At 31.1% G+C, this 16283-nt stretch overlaps 1 protein-coding gene across 4 annotated transcripts in view; it reads left to right on the top strand.

The window, feature by feature from the left end:
- Positions 1 to 422: 422 nt before the first annotated feature.
- LOC130891433 (tubulin polymerization-promoting protein homolog) overlaps positions 423 to 16283 on the top strand; it is a 30190-nt gene continuing 14329 nt past the window's right edge. Inside the window, exons 1-3 of one of the 4 annotated variants that reach the window (XM_057796189.1) lie at positions 423 to 581; positions 4116 to 4391; positions 11174 to 11358. In XM_057796189.1, the coding sequence (XP_057652172.1) occupies positions 451 to 581; positions 4116 to 4391; positions 11174 to 11358 (592 nt within the window). In that variant the 5' untranslated portion in view covers positions 423 to 450. Of the gene's footprint in view, positions 582 to 4115; positions 4392 to 11173; positions 11359 to 11715; positions 11927 to 12010; positions 14079 to 16283 lie in introns of those variants that run through there. The other 3 variants (XM_057796187.1, XM_057796188.1, XM_057796191.1) reach the window with 3 other exon arrangements.

The raw sequence follows: 16283 nt of genomic DNA, 5'->3' as shown, positions 1-16283 counted from the left end.
GTCATATTTTACTTATTCATTATTAGTATCATTTATATAAATACATATTTCATTATCATTTCGTTGTCGAAATTGATGAATTTTTAGATTTAATAGATGTCCCCTCTTGTAATGAACGGTATGTACCGAGAGAGCCTTGAATTTTTTTCATTTATATCGAGCACATTAGATTTACTATCCTCAATATCACTCTCAATTTCAGTGGATGAAACTGCTAGTTTAGGATACTTTACAATCAATATTATATTTCGAATCAATTTTTATCCAAACAGAAATATATATGATATATTCGGTAGAGTGAATATGAGAAACTATCTCAATAGTGTCATCAAAACTGATACCTACGCCTATGTTCATACGTTTTCCAAAATAAGATAATCCTCGGGAAATTATATATAGGACTCCCGGAAAAATTATACCTTAGAAGTGCATAAAAATGTATTGTGCTGAATGATGGAACAGCAAACAGTTAAGAAAGATCATAGAAGAGTTTACAAAATAAAATTGAGGCGATCAAAAGCAAATGCAAGAGAAAGAAATAGAATGCACGGATTGAATGCAGCACTGGACAGACTGAGAAGGTACGATGTCATTTATGAAAAAATTAATTTATATGACATAAAAATTAGATGCGTATTTTTCATTTACTGATAAAATTATTCTATTTTATATCAATGTGTATATATAATAAGAGCTTTTTCTCTCAATATGATTGAAAGCAAGAGTTGAATTTTCTTATTTTGATTAAAAATTGCTTTGACTGATCTGTAACACTTAACAATAAAGTTTTTAAAAGCTCTTCTGGTTCACTTGAAACTTTACCACCGGAACAGCACATTCCAACAGTTTCATTTGAAAGCATCGCAATATTGACATTTTTTATTCATTGAGCCAATGACAATCAAAGGATGATTATGATATTAAATTGAAGGATCATATTGAAACCTAGTACCATTAAATACCGATCAATCCTTACGCATGAAATTTCGACGGCGCGTTGTCTGTATTTCTGCATTATGAATTCTTCTCGCCTGCGATTGTTCTGGTGTTTCTACCCATATAGAATTTTACGATGGATCCAGTATAGGCCCAGACTTGGGCCAAGTATGTACAACTCTGGCCCTAGCTTTGAAGCCGTTATTGGCCCAGACTTGGTGGGACTCTGGGATGATAATAATGTCCCTCGCTTGGTTTGCAAGCCTCGACCAGGCCTAGATAAACCCAAGACTGGTCTGCATTCCATTATTACTTTTAATGTCAAGATATCTATTATGGATAAGATATTAGAACAAAACTTTATACAGTTATTCAGAGTTCTGTCAAGCCTGGCTGACTATAGAATGGCCGAGGTCGGGTTACCCATACTTCAACCAGGCTTGGGTCATTATTGATTTGCCAGCTATGCCCCGTCGTTCAAGTCTGGGGGCTCCTACATGGGTATCGCTGCCTGCAGCGTAGATTGTGTTTCTGAGTGAACTCCTACTAAAGAGGAGTTTCAGCTACTCTCAAAATACGTTTTCGCTCTGCTTGCTGTTATCTTCTCATCTCTGCATAAACCGAAAATTCTTTATTTTGCTTCCGAGGCATTCTTAAAGAAGAACAGAGTAAGAATTAAAACCGTAAGTGTAAGTATAAGATCTAAAATAATGAATAGCATGTAACCTCAAAAATTCAAATAGTTCTATACTGCATATATAATGATAGAAAAAAATAACAATAAATAGAAAAATCGAAACAGCTGAAACTATAATCAATTGGATTGGTTATTGACTTGACGTTGGTAATACAGTGGAACGGTATTTCAGTACTCAGGGTTGGAACTCCATTACTGGAATCCTAGATGGTGTTGAAGAACTAGATTTTGAGATTTTGACAAAACATTGTTTTATATCTCGGGAAAAATAATTTTTTTTTCATGAAAAGTGTCCTATGCTATTTCTAATACCTCCAAGAACATGCGTACACAGATTTATCATGCTCGATTAAGTAGTTTTCGCGTGAAAGCGTAACAAATAAACTTACATTCACATTTATAATATTAGTAAGGATGTGCTTTTTAACTAGGTGGTTTCTATTATCTAAAGGCTTGTATCTGAAAAAATGATAGATACTATAATGCAAACATAGTGGCACTGCAAGAAATACGGTGGGAAAAACAAGGAAAAATAAATTTAGCTTGTACTACTCTGGAGGCAAAAAACAAGAAAAATATGGAGTAGGATATATGATAGGAAAATAATAAAAGCCCAATATATTGGAACTCAAACCAATAAATGAGAGACTATCCTATTGGATTGAACCAAAATGTAGTAAACATATATGTACCAACCAAAGACATAGAAAAAAAAGATGAAGATAAAATGTATGAAAGCTCGAGGAATCCATAGAAACAATAGCTGTAAGTAAGCAATTTTAATCTACAAATTTGAAAACAAAATCACATACAACAAGTAGCAAGTAAATATACAATCCATATTAAAACCTATAATAATATTTATGCAACCTGGCGGTAATAATGAACATGATCATAAGTAGCATGAAATTTTTACAACTAAGCGATAAAACGATTAGTAAATTAGTAAAAAGAGAATGAATTGATCAGTGAATAAGAGATTTGGAACAAGAAAGACTAAATAATAACACAAAAATATTTCATAGAAAAATAAAATGAGGAAAAAAGACATAAAATAACAAAAATAAAAGTGCTTGAAAAGAAAATCCAATTTAAAGAGATTTGGTGCATCTCCAGCCACTGTTAACGAAAAATATAGCTTGTATAGATGCATTGGAATAAAATGAGGAGGAACCAATAAAAATGACTTAGTAAAAAGTCAGTAGAAAGGGTAATAATGTGAAAACGCCGGAAAAAGATAGAATAAGTATGGAACAAATAAAGTGACGGGAATCAACGATGCCAGAAGAATGAGAAAATGGACAAATCCTCACAATATACGAAAAAGAAAATCAACAAAAGTGCCATAGCTACAAAGGAATCAGGCTTCTAAATGTAGTTTTCAAAATAATGTGGACTATAATATACAAAAATAAAAATGTAGCTTTTTCGCGCAAGGAAAGTCCGCAATAGATGCAATACACACAATTAAACAGATAATTGACAAAAACCATTAACACCAGATCAATATTGAAATGTTTTTTGTAGATTTCCAACAAGCCTTTGACTCAATAAATATTAAAAACATGAAAAAGGCTCTGAAAAAGCGAGGAATAGGAACGAAATTTGATCAAAAGCAAGTGAACTGACCAGTAAAGGAGAAACTTAAGAATTCTCAATTAATAAAGGTGTAATACAAGGTAACTCACTATTTGTGAGAAATATAAATAGAAAAAACTTAAAAATAGCAGGGTTCCAATAGTACCACTCGCCGACGACGTAATCCTAATTAAAAAAAGGACAAACATAAAAGGAAGGATGTTAAAGAAACTAGCAGTAAAGGAAGAAGAAATGAAGTTAGGAATGAATAAAAATAGAACAAAACTTATGAGGTATGGCAAACAGTTCAAAAAAAGAAACAAAATAAAAAATATCAACAAATAATAGAGCATGCGAATAAGAAGATATTAAAATACAAAATACTAAATCGTAGGAATATTTACAAAATGAAAATAAGACCGGTACGGCATAGAAACAATGACAAAAAATATACAGTTAAGAGAATAAAAACACAAAGAATAAGATAACTAGAAGAGCAGGCGAAGACAGCTTTGTCAATACTACATTGGGATACAGCAGGTAGCAGGTCGAAAGAAAGATCAAATTAGAATGAAAATCAAGCGATAGAAAGAATACATCAAGGATAGAGCCCCGCGGAGAATAGTTAGCGACAGACTGGAATAAATAGTCAATGGAGTTTGGAAAAAATATTTGAATTGGTTATTTTGAATTATTCGGGAAAGAAAAACACGTTTGAGATTTTTTGATGTGAACTTAACAAAAATTGAAATATTGGCAAGTTAGTTAACTTCTTGTACACACTATCTAAGGTGGTCCTCTTTGAATCTACCCTCTATATATTAGCGTTTACATATTGAATTGCAGGCTTTTTAACTTCTCCAAAATGATTTTTAAAATGTATAATAGTTTTTTTTATTTTTAGTCACGTACCGATCTATTTAACGCACTCAGACAGCAATTCAGTACCGCAAAAACTCTCAAAAATAGAGACACTTCGACTGGCACGAAACTATATATTGGCACTTACTCAAACTCTACAAGAAGAAAGACCCATGGAAATGTCTAGATTCATCAATATTTTGAGTTCTGAGTTGAGTCAGACAACATCTAATTTGTTAACAAGTAGTTTTTTGAGTAGAAATGGATACAGATTACCTCATTACACTCATTACTATCAAAATGATTTTGAAAACTTCAAGTAAGTTATAATTAAAATTCAGGTAGTTCATAATAAATTAGATATTTACATAAATACTTTTTTCTACCTCCCAAATTCGGTTAAATTGTGATTGAATGATTTATACAATATGCAATTCAAAATTATTCATTATTTCCACATCATTTTATTATGTGAGTCTCAATAAAAGAAAGTTGTGTTAGAAATGGATCATAATTACATTTATTACAAATATAAATATTGAAAGTCGAGATGCTAAGACACCAACCTTATCAATTACCTATATTTGTTCTTCCTGGAAATTACTATAATTCTTTATCAGTAAACATCAATCTCTTCTTATATACTTCTACAATGAATTCATTCAAATATTAACTGCTTAACAATGTGGATAAATATTCCGTAACATATTTGAATATTTTTACAGAAATGAAACTTTTATGGAACTTTTGGACGATAACAGAAATGGTTTAGCTTAACCAACATTTTGTTGTAAACTTCTTCTTATTTTCTTTTACTCTTCCAGGTATCGGATGGAGGTTTATGTATCTTTTATACTAATTCAATCCATTTCTTCCATTAGTTTCTCTAATTTTTTTCCTCTAGTTGCCTCTACCATTTATGAATGTGTATCCATCCATCATTTTTTTATTAATCTACTTGTTTTCGTCTCCAGGATATATTTATGCCAATTCAGTTGTTTTTATATTTGATTCTTGTTCTGATTATTTTCCAAAATATTTGTTTAGTAGTTCTCATTTATCGCTGAATTTTTTGCTTTTCCATCTAATCCTCTCATTCTCTGCCACGTATTTTACATTGAGTACTGCAATTGAGTTATATACAAGGTTATTACAAATTATGGAAACATTTTGAAAAAATCGTATTATTAACACTATTCCTACCAGGACCGGTCAAATGACCGTTTTTAATTTTCAATTGAAATTTCCTACATTCGCCGTTAAACTTTACGACTTTTCCTCATATTTATGTCTTACCCATTTTTTACTTATTTTTTTTTTGTTTATTTTCTGAAAAAAATCTGTAGTCTATGTTATCAACAAGACCGGTTATTTGACCGGTAGTACGATTTATACATTCCTTTAATAGTTTTTCTCTCATACTAAAACCGTAAAGTTGTTGCAAACGAAAGGTAATTTAGTTGTGACACGATTTTAACAGATAAGTGCCTTCCAGAAAATGGTTATGTCAGTGTTTATTAATATTTTTATAGTTAGGACGCATTTTCTGTGATAATTGATAATAATATAATCGACATATAAGAAAGTGAGTTGGAATTTATGGAATCGTTGGCGATTTTCATACTAAATACACTGTTTACACCACCACTACACCAACACTCACACTATCTGACGCGCATTTCGATAACCAAGTTATCGTCCTCAGAGACTAAAGGTAAACTAAAATCTAATAACTAGACTCACCTGTTTTACACCAAATTTTCTTACCTATAAACCTTCTTCCGCGAAAATTAATTCCACCGGAAAAAATTACTTGGCGGGAATTTTCACATTCATTCCTTGACTACTAATTTATAGAGTAGGCTGTGAGGAATTCGCCCCTTGGTCCCTATTTAAGCTACTCTTACATCTAGCAATTTCAATACTTTCAAATGCACCCTACAATTTATTATTGGATACATCTTTTAACAATTTCTCATTATTAATATTTATGTCATGATTGTGAATGGCAGCGTGATAGGCAATACCTGATTTTCCGGTCCGTCTATATTTCAAATGAGCTATGTGCTCTTTAAACCGGAAAATAACGGATCTTCTAGTCTGTCCAATATAATTTCGGTCATAATTACCACAGCTAATTATGTATATACCACTCTTTTCCAAATTTGGTATTTTATTCTTAGGATTGCCCAACAATTATTTTAAGGTATTATTGGCTTTATAAACTAATTTTAAAACCCACTCTGCTAAATATTCCTTCCAATCCTTTTGTATAAAGCGGATTGAAAGGTATCAGATCAAATTTTTCTTGTTTTTTACTTTGGGTTTGGAAAAAGTGGTTTCACTTAGAGATTTCTTAAACCTAAGACGATTGATTGACTTATTTACAATTCTTCTATCATAACCGTTGAGTACAGCCACATCCTCAATGAAGGACTTCTCCTTATTGTATCTCTCGATGATAAGTGGAAAGTGAATTAACCAATGTACGAGGAAATGTAGACTGACCATCTTATGATGGATACAATGGAAAGAATCTCCAGGATATACCTGTACGTAGCGATGTTTTCCCTAAATACATCAAAATTCTAACCTATTACTATTCCTAATTACTAAAGTATCTAAAAATGGTAACTGTCCATTATTTTCCATTTCAAAGTTGAACTTTATAGACGGATATTTTGAGTTGAGTTCCAAAATGAATTCGTCTACGTTTTAGATATCAGTAAGTCCTCAAGGTACACGAAGGTCTACGGGATCGGTATGCTGAGAAATAATGATCTTACATCGAAGGAGATTTAAATTTTCCCATATTCAATTTCTGTAGTCTTCACTTTGTTGATAAACTCTAACGAATTCTTCACTGGAAAACTCTCAGGTATGATGGGTATGGGGGGTGATGGGGTGATAGGGTAAGAAATTCCTTCGTTGATCACCTGAAAATATGATAACTAGGTGTACAAATTGTTAAAACAATATGTCTCATTGCCTTTCCATGTTTGTGAATTTTGGGAAGGCTATAGAGATGTGACAATGTTGGATTACTTACGGATAACTTATACTTGCGTGTACCGCTGACAAGGTTTTTACAATTTTTATGTGTTTCTTTCACATTTTTGATCATTTTATTCAGCGGATTCCTTAAGATTTTGGTGTGTTTGTCCTGATTAAGTTGTCCGCTCTCTCGAAATTATAACAACCTTGTTTCCTTTATCTGCTTTCAAGTAGAAGCAATCTTTCCTCCTCAAACTCCTGACAGTATTCAGATCTCTTTTGCTGACTGATGGTTTTTTACTCTTAGTCGATATATTTTTCAAGATTTGACTTCTGCACGCTTCCTAGACGAAGTTCCTAGCGTCTTAAGGAAGATACTGAATGGAACTCTCAATATATCCAATCAATTCGCCGAGATCGCCATCGCCCCTAACAACACAACCCAAACCCTCATTTATCAACTTCATCTCTTTTCTGTTACAAGTTTCTTCCCACTGGAATTAATTTTCGCGGGAGGTTTATAGGTGGAAAAATTTAGTATAAAACTATTGACGACCAATTGTTTCTAACGATACCAAGATGTAGATTAACTCAATCATGCCCAGTAAACCGGACAAATTTGGATTAAAATGTTGGTTAGTATCCGATGATGTACGTAGCAAATATATAATAAACGACTTTCCATATTTGGGAAAAGATAAAAATAGAAAACCTTCAGCTTCTCTTGGAGAGTTTATCTTTTATATGCCTATCTTTAGCAACCAAACCTTTAGCGAAAAAATTACCATTGTTGGGACAATTAGAGCAAATAGAAAAGAGCTACCAAGACTAAAAAAACTAAAAAACGACGACATGGCACTGTTCTCAACGAAACTCTTTCGCTCATATAATTGTATGTTGATAGTTTACAATGCCAAATCAAGAAAGAAAATAATAATTCTCAGTTCAATGCACTACTCCGAACAAGTTGAAGAAAAGACCCAAACACCTGAGTAAATTCAAATGTATAATATCACCAAGCTTGGCGTAGATGTGACCGACCAAATGGCCAGAAATTATTCGGTAAAATCTAAATCTCGGAAATGGCCAAAATCAGATAAAATCTGTCCTGCTGGGTCGTTTCACCTCAATACTTTTTCGGTAGCTGAATTAATTGATTAATTTTTATTGTCCCTGTAAGGACAATAAAAATGCAAAGATTTTTTCAAACATACCTCAATCATCAAATTCTTTCAGGAGTTAAGGTTTTTAATTTGGAACTTACTCGTTTAAAAACTTCGTGTAGCTTTGCGTACTTTGATATATGAACAAAGTACTGGAACACTTAACCAATCTTTCACTGCAGTAATTCCAACTCTCAAAAATTGATCTCCCTAAAGCAACAATCGAAAACCACTAAAATCTCCGCAGGGATTCCCCCTAAAAAATTTTATTTTTTATGGAATAAATATTGAAATATATTTGCGTAAATAACATTAAAATTTATAATCATTTTTTTAATTTCTCAATTTATAAATTATCGAAAACTTCAAGGAACAAATCTTTTTTTTTTCGGATTCTGATTTTTTCTAAAATCATTCATACAAGTGTGGATGGAAACATAATCATATTTTGTAATATTTCAAGTGATATTATGTAACGCAACTTAGTTATAAAAATCCCTAAAAATACCCCTAAACACCTTAAACACACACACCTTCATCATGAATAGCAAAATAAGAATAAAATGAAAATAGAACTTTGTTCTAATAACAAAAATTAATTTTTCTTAGTCCTTACATCTCAAATATGTAGCAGTAATCATTACTGCCGTACCAAAGAATCAAATTGAAAATATAAATACAACATTTAATTCTTATCATAAAAAACTTCAATTCACAATTGAGGTCGAGCAAATAATAGAATCAATTTTCTTCATGTCACATTATATAAAATTAACAATAACATCCTATGTCACAAAAAGATAATAGTGATAATAAGTTTGGCTGAAAGATCTATCCAATTATCAGATCCTGAATTTAGATGCTTAGCTATTCAAAAAGCAAAAACTGCATTGGAAGAAAATTATTATCCAGAAAAAATGATGAATAACATATTTAAGAAAAGAATAAATAGAACAATCAATTAGAAAACAAAACAGAAACGAGACATCAAAACGTATAACATTTTTTCTTGCCATATGTACAAGGACTTTCCCAACAATTATCAAATTAATTCAATAAATATGATATTAGTATAATTCATAAAGGACATAATACATTATCCAAATATTTCACTAAATTTAAATCGAAAGCACCAAAAAACAAAAGAAGTAATATTTTACATCAAGTGCCTTGTACTAATTGTGACGCTGGGCAGACATCTCAGTATTTAGAAAATAGACTAAGAGGTCATTAATACGATGAAAAAATAGAACTGCATTAACCAACCATGAAATATCAAAAAGACACAAATTTAATTATAAAGATTTAAAAATCTTGAAACGGAATCTAAAACACGAAAAAGAGAATTTATAGAAATAGTTCACATTCATAAGAACGAAAATGCTATTAATGATAAAAAAGACCTAAATAATTTAAGTAAAATTTATAGCTCTATTTTGTAAATTCTAATACAACTACAAATAATTTAATTGATTACTGCTATATATTTGAGATGTAAGTACTAAAGAAAAATTATTTTTCTTACTAGAACAATCAATCAAGAGCTCTTTGATTCATTTATTGTGGTTAGGAGTCAATTCACGTTCTAGCCATTTTCTTTTTTAAACTAAAGCTCATTGCATGTTTTGGTTTTTTCCGCTATTTCTCCACTTTTTCCTGTCCTGGGTATTGATCTTCCTTTGGGACGGTTTCCTAAGGGTTTCCATTCTATTATTTTTTCACTATTCACTATTCTTATTTATCCGTAGCAATCGTATTCGCAATTTATATATCTGGGGATAGTCTCCTCATTTAATTTAAGATTTCTCTTTTTCTTCGTTCATTAACTTTTTTGGTCCACATATTCTTCTTATCATTTTTCTTTCGAAGGTGTTAAGTTTTTCTTCATCAGCTTTTATTAGATTCATCGTTTCTCCTCCATAGGCTGTTGTTCTGTAGATTTTCATTTTAGAACGTCTACTGTTTTTATGCATAGCTTTACAAGCCGGAATTTATAATATTTTCAGTAGCCTGCTTGGATCCTTTGAGTACTTTCCTCTCCTCGTTCATTATGGTTGTTAACTGTTACTCCCAAGTACTTAAAATTGTTAGCCCCCTCGAATATATATTTTCCTGAATCTATATTCTTATATTTGGCGCCATTTTGTTTTCTTTTTAACTTCATATACTTGATCTTCCCTTCATTTAGTTCTAGCCTCTTTTACTAGCTTCTTGCTCGATCTTCAAGAATGTTTACTTTAAACTCTTTACACTCCTCGTTATTAAGCTAATATTTGGACGTCTTTAGTAATAATTGTAACTATCAGCTTGTAGTCTTTTAATATTTCATCAAGTTGTTGAAAGTCCGTCACTCTGTCTGATTCCTCAATTTATATCGAATTCTTGAGGCCGTCGAAAGCTTGTTTGAAGCCTATAGATAGAATATGGATATTCATATCTTGATCGTAACATTTTGCTATAATTTGATTTAGATATATTATATTAGATATATTATATTGATTGATATATCAATGTTTCTAAATGTTCTTGATTTTAGGTCTCTTCTTTTTCAAAATTACTAATTGTAAGTCTTTATCAAAATATTACTATTATTAATATTAATTTTTATTAAACAAAAACTAATTTTAAAAACAGAATAGACCTAAAATCATTAACATTTAGATGCATTAATATATCAAAAGGAGTAAAAATCCTGTAGACCGTATTTAATAGAGAGACAGATCTATAATTAGCGCACATTTTTGGGTTTCCTTTTTTGAATATGGGCCATATGGCTAAAACATATAGCACCCCTAAAAACATCCCATCCCACATTTTTTCCTTTAAAATTTGGGAAGCAAACCCCTAAGTTGGGAACCCTATTTCACTGTATGAGAAATAGTCCGTTTTTATATCATGCCTAGAAAAAAATTTATTGTTCATTATCTTATTCCATTTTTTTTAGATACAATCCATCCGATTGCTCTAAATATAACGGTTCACAAGGAGTTCACGATGAGAGCTATGGTCATTTTTGGGAAAATTATATGTCAACGAATTACGGATACAAACATGAAACTAGTCACAACTTCAAATATTGGAATATCTATAGTAATAACATTCCAATACAAAATGGAAATGATTATAATCGTATTTATACAAATAATAAAAACTTTTATTTCACTCAATGAATATGATACAAAATCATTTAGATATCCCACTAGATAATATTTCTCCCGTCCATGTAGTAGTAATGTAAAAGTTCTGTCCAAAATATTCAGATGCTATATACGTTTTGAAACAACTACTTGATGGATTATGAAATTCGAAATGGTATACATTCTCATAAAAGGGCCATGACACTTGAAAAGAGGATCTTAAATTCAAAAATTGTTGTGAATTAGCTGCAAAATATTAATAATTCTACTGTGTCCTACACATCACCATCATCAATTATATCATACATCGAGGAAATGTATTTCAATAGAATGTCATATGTCAAAAAATCACTAAAATGTATGAAAAACTTCGATACACCACCTTTTGAATGGGTTTCTAGTAGTCCTGCTCATTATATTACCTGACAGTAACATATAAAAATCTTGACATAAGATGACATCACAAATTTTTGTTAAGTATTTTTGTAATGCATAAAAATTGTTGTACTTTTAGTGTGAAAATTTTAGTTTCATCGCAATGTATCCAAAATGTAAAAGAGGTATACTATGACCGCAATATTTCTATGCTTATAAAAATTTCAAAAGGAACCATTATACTTATATGATTTAATTGCTAATTTTAGGATCAAAATTTGGTATTCCTAGGCGTGCTATAATAAAACCCACATCATCTGTAAGTAATACCTCCAATACTTTATTTATTTCTTATTAATATTATTTATAATAACGCATAAATGACGACACTATATAACCAAAGTTTATATTGTCACATTAAAAGTTCATAAATTGTTAGAGGGAGTTGACCTTTCCTAGAAAGAGTCATCAGTCTTTATATTTATAAACTGAAAAATGACTTTCAATATTCAGGTAACCAATTGATATTATGCAATGAAAATGGTTGTTAAAAAATTTTAAAAAATATTGATTCATTATAATTGAATGAGCCGTTCATTTTGAATATGTGCATTTTTCTTTAAATCGAGATATTTAAAGGTTTGCGTTTCATTGAATTGAAAAATATACGTATAGGAAGTGAATAAAACCTCCTTAACATATCTAAAGCAGAACGTACACTGAAACGATTCAGTTCGGTCTAGTCTTATCTCTTAGTACACATAGAGAGCAGTCTTATAAAGTGTATAGTAGTTAATTATTATAATTCCACAAAAGTAGTTGAAGCTCATCAGAATCTCATAAAATTGTTATGATTGCCTTAGCATGCGATGAAATGGAATAGCATACTCTGGATCCATAATATTAATCTCAAAAGAGAAACTTCTGTGGAACACCCTCATATTTCCTAGATTTATTTAATGATGAAGTTTTTTTTTTAATAATTCGAATGTCTAGTGTAAGTTTTTTTTTAATTTTCTGAGCTATTACCCTATAAAAGGCAGGACAAAAATGATCAAAAAGCGAATTTTCCTTAGCCGTTACTGTCAAGCAAGTATCTATATGAGGAGCTCAGAGGTGGAGTGGATCAAGTTCATCAAACTAATTATGGAGAAAATGTAGGTCAAAGTTTTTGTAGGTTTATTAATTAAAACACAACACAAGTCCAAAATGAAAAATCAACGAAATACTTTATTATACTTTATATTTTACAGATGTAAACTAAAATAACTTCAAATACAACTGGGGTAATTTCTACAAACGATTATTTATAATTTTTTGGACTTGAACCATTTTATGACTGAAAATGTTTTGCATTTTAAACATAAACAGGTTCATCGGTATGTTCTTCTTCGTCAGTCAGGGATTTATTGCTTTCGCTTGTCTAGTGTTCCCTTCAACAGGTAAATTTTTATAAAAACTTTGGTATATGGACGGGATAAAGCGAAGAAGATCTTTAATGTGTTGCTTTTTAGATTACGTCTGGATGGATAGATGATTCTATTGGATGGCTAATTATGTGATTTTTCTTCCTCGCGCAATGTCTTCATTGAGAGTTTTAACTATGAAAAGTCATGTCCAGTTATAGTTTTCTTTCTATTTTGTATTGCTGCTTCCAAATATTTGGTTGATTTAAATTTCAATAACCCTAAATCTTGGTTCTTTTTTCTTTGCTTCTCTTGCTATTTTCATCCAGTCTTGTGCGGAGAAAATATGGGGGCATTTGTAGCTAAACTTTCCAATTAAGCTGAAGTCTGCATCGTTGGGCAAAAACGATTGACCTGACACCAAAAATTTAAGGTCTATAGTGTCCACGGCCATGTGTGAATCTTGTACCAACTTAAGCAGGGAAAGAGACATGTTTATATTCCTGTTCTGACCTGTGCATGATTCAGAATACAATATAATGTGTTTATGATTTGCTGCAAATTCTTTAAGTGTTTCACCACACACGTTGCGACATCCTGAGATCCACGACCTCCATCTATCTCATCATACATGTACATGAATCCAGTTCCTATATTGAATGAATGTATCCCAAGGTTGTAAATATATAAATTTTTTTTATAATAGGCTACAGACGTGGGAAGTTTAGAAAGATCAAAAGTTAGTACATAATAGTTGAGGTATGAGGCCTTTTGATCAGCTTTTGCAAGATGTATTTCTTTATCTATTTTAAGTTTCTTTTTTGTTTCTTCATTTTCTTCAACATTAATTTTCATTTTAAGGTTGTCGCATAGAGAACAAGGATCTTTAGATGACGGTTTAGAACTTAAATTGAACTTTGCGTTAAAAACAGTAAGTAAAATTTTTTTCTGCAACGAATCTAATTGTCTGAGATACATTTTTCTTTGTACAACTCATACATTTTGCTGACAGTTAATTCCTCATTCAAATATTTCCTGCCAGGGTTATCTTTTCTGGTATAATGACTCTGGTAGGCGGGAAAAGAGTTGATATGTTCAATAATTTTCGGATTATCCACTTTCCTTCTTTGAGTCATTCCCTGCGAATCTTTTACTTTGCTTTCTATATTTAGGTATACCTAAAATTAAATGTTCGCTGAATACACTGTTTAATTAGAGTTATTTATTTATTTATGCCTGTCGCAATATAATTCTGAATTATCGTGTCTGAAATACCCGTAATAGTTGGGCTTGTATCATTATTCAGTGTGGGTATAATAACTTACCTAATTCGGCTATAAAAAATTGCAAACAAAGTTGGTATCAAATCACGTTGGTATCAAATCCCGTCGCTATCAGACCAGGACTGGATATTTGTAATGAAATTACAACCTCACTTTTAGGAAGTAATGCACGATGATTAAAATAATGATAATAAAATAATTAAACCACACCTTCACACACGCTTCGGACCTTTCCGAAGGCTGATAATCTGATCCACTTTCTTGAAATGATTCAGACTCTGTTTCACTGTCATCCATTTTAAATTTTATTAGTTCTGTTCACACCAAAGAAAAAGTAACATCCACACACAACAATAAATTTTATGGACTTGATCCATTTCACCTCTGAAACGAATAATAAGCAAAGTTTACAGAAACCTGATGAAAACCAACTCTGGCCGCTTTAAAGCGTGAAGTGCAACTTGATTCACTTCTCTACTGGAATAAACATTGTTTAATATAAAAGCAGATTTACCTAAAATAGTGCGTAATTGGACTTGATCCACTTCAATTCTGAACCCCTCATATACCAAATTCAACTTAAAGTAAAGTGAAAACTAGCCTTTCACTGCTCAGTGACGTATAGCACGCTTGCTGGGCATTTTGTTTTCTATACTTTTCTTTAATAGTGTAGCGCCTGGAGCGTAAAAATCGTAAAAATCATATAAATCTCGGACTTTCGTTACAGTGGGAGAAAAAAGAAATGGAATGTTTAGCTAATAACATAAATGAAAAAGTTGACCTTTTGAAAATTTGTGTTTTTATTTAGAAAAAAATGGATAATTATAATAATTCAAATAATATGAGGCATATTAGGCTGTAAAATGGATTTTATATCATATATTTTTCTATAAACATAATGAATGATAAAATGAAAATATAAATAAAATTTAATAGTTATTTATGCAACAAGTGAGTAAAGTAATACTTTTTTCACGAGCCGAAGGCGAGTGCGGCAATTTCTACGAGTGAAAAAAATACTCTACTCACGAGTTTCATACAAAATTGTTTCTACGTCCGTAGGCTTAAAAAAATTCGAAAAAACCTTTATCAATATTTATTTCGTAATAGTAATATTAAAAGTACAGTGAGCATTATTAATTTGGAGTGGAGAAGAAGTTACATTACTATTGGTACTTGAATTGGCAACATTTAACGAGTTGAAAGAAATAACATCGTGAAAAAAAGCGTGACAAAATGAAACGCTACGGTACTTTTTGTCACGCTTTTTGACTGATTCCGAAATTACATTCTCTGTGAATGCAAATGAATGAAAAAAAAATCAAACTTAGTTATAATAATAATGTCATCGTGATATCGGTCTATGAGTCGTTTTCAAATAGTCTTTTCTTCCGGAAAATGCTCTGTAGTCATGACATTTCCTAATTTTTGCACGGTGAATTGGCAGTCATCATTCTCTTCTATGTACTTATATATTTGCTCCATTGCAGAATCGATCATCACATTTCTTGGACTAATTTTCTTTTTAACGTTAATCAGTTATAATATAATCAGGTGAATGTGATTTTTAATAGAATTATTACAATCGATATAATATTTTGCTTCGAGTGTCTGTAAATCTGTTTTGCCAGCAATTCTTTGATGAATTTCGTGATAATAGTCTGTACGGCTATAAAATTCATAATGGAGTCACTCAAAGTTGCTGTATTGATGTATGCATTTGTCTTCACTTGCTTCTTTTGCTCTATCAGCTTTATCAGCATTTCCTCCGCAATGAAACTCGTATAAATCAAACGTTCTCCTAAAAGTTAGATTAGGATTTAAATATTGTAACGTTTTTTGTATTGATTTAC

The sequence above is a fragment of the Diorhabda carinulata genome, chromosome 3 (assembly GCF_026250575.1).
Source record: "Diorhabda carinulata isolate Delta chromosome 3, icDioCari1.1, whole genome shotgun sequence".
In the NCBI taxonomy this organism is placed as follows: Eukaryota; Metazoa; Arthropoda; class Insecta; order Coleoptera; family Chrysomelidae; genus Diorhabda; species Diorhabda carinulata.
This window is presented reverse-complemented; position numbering and strand designations above follow the sequence as displayed.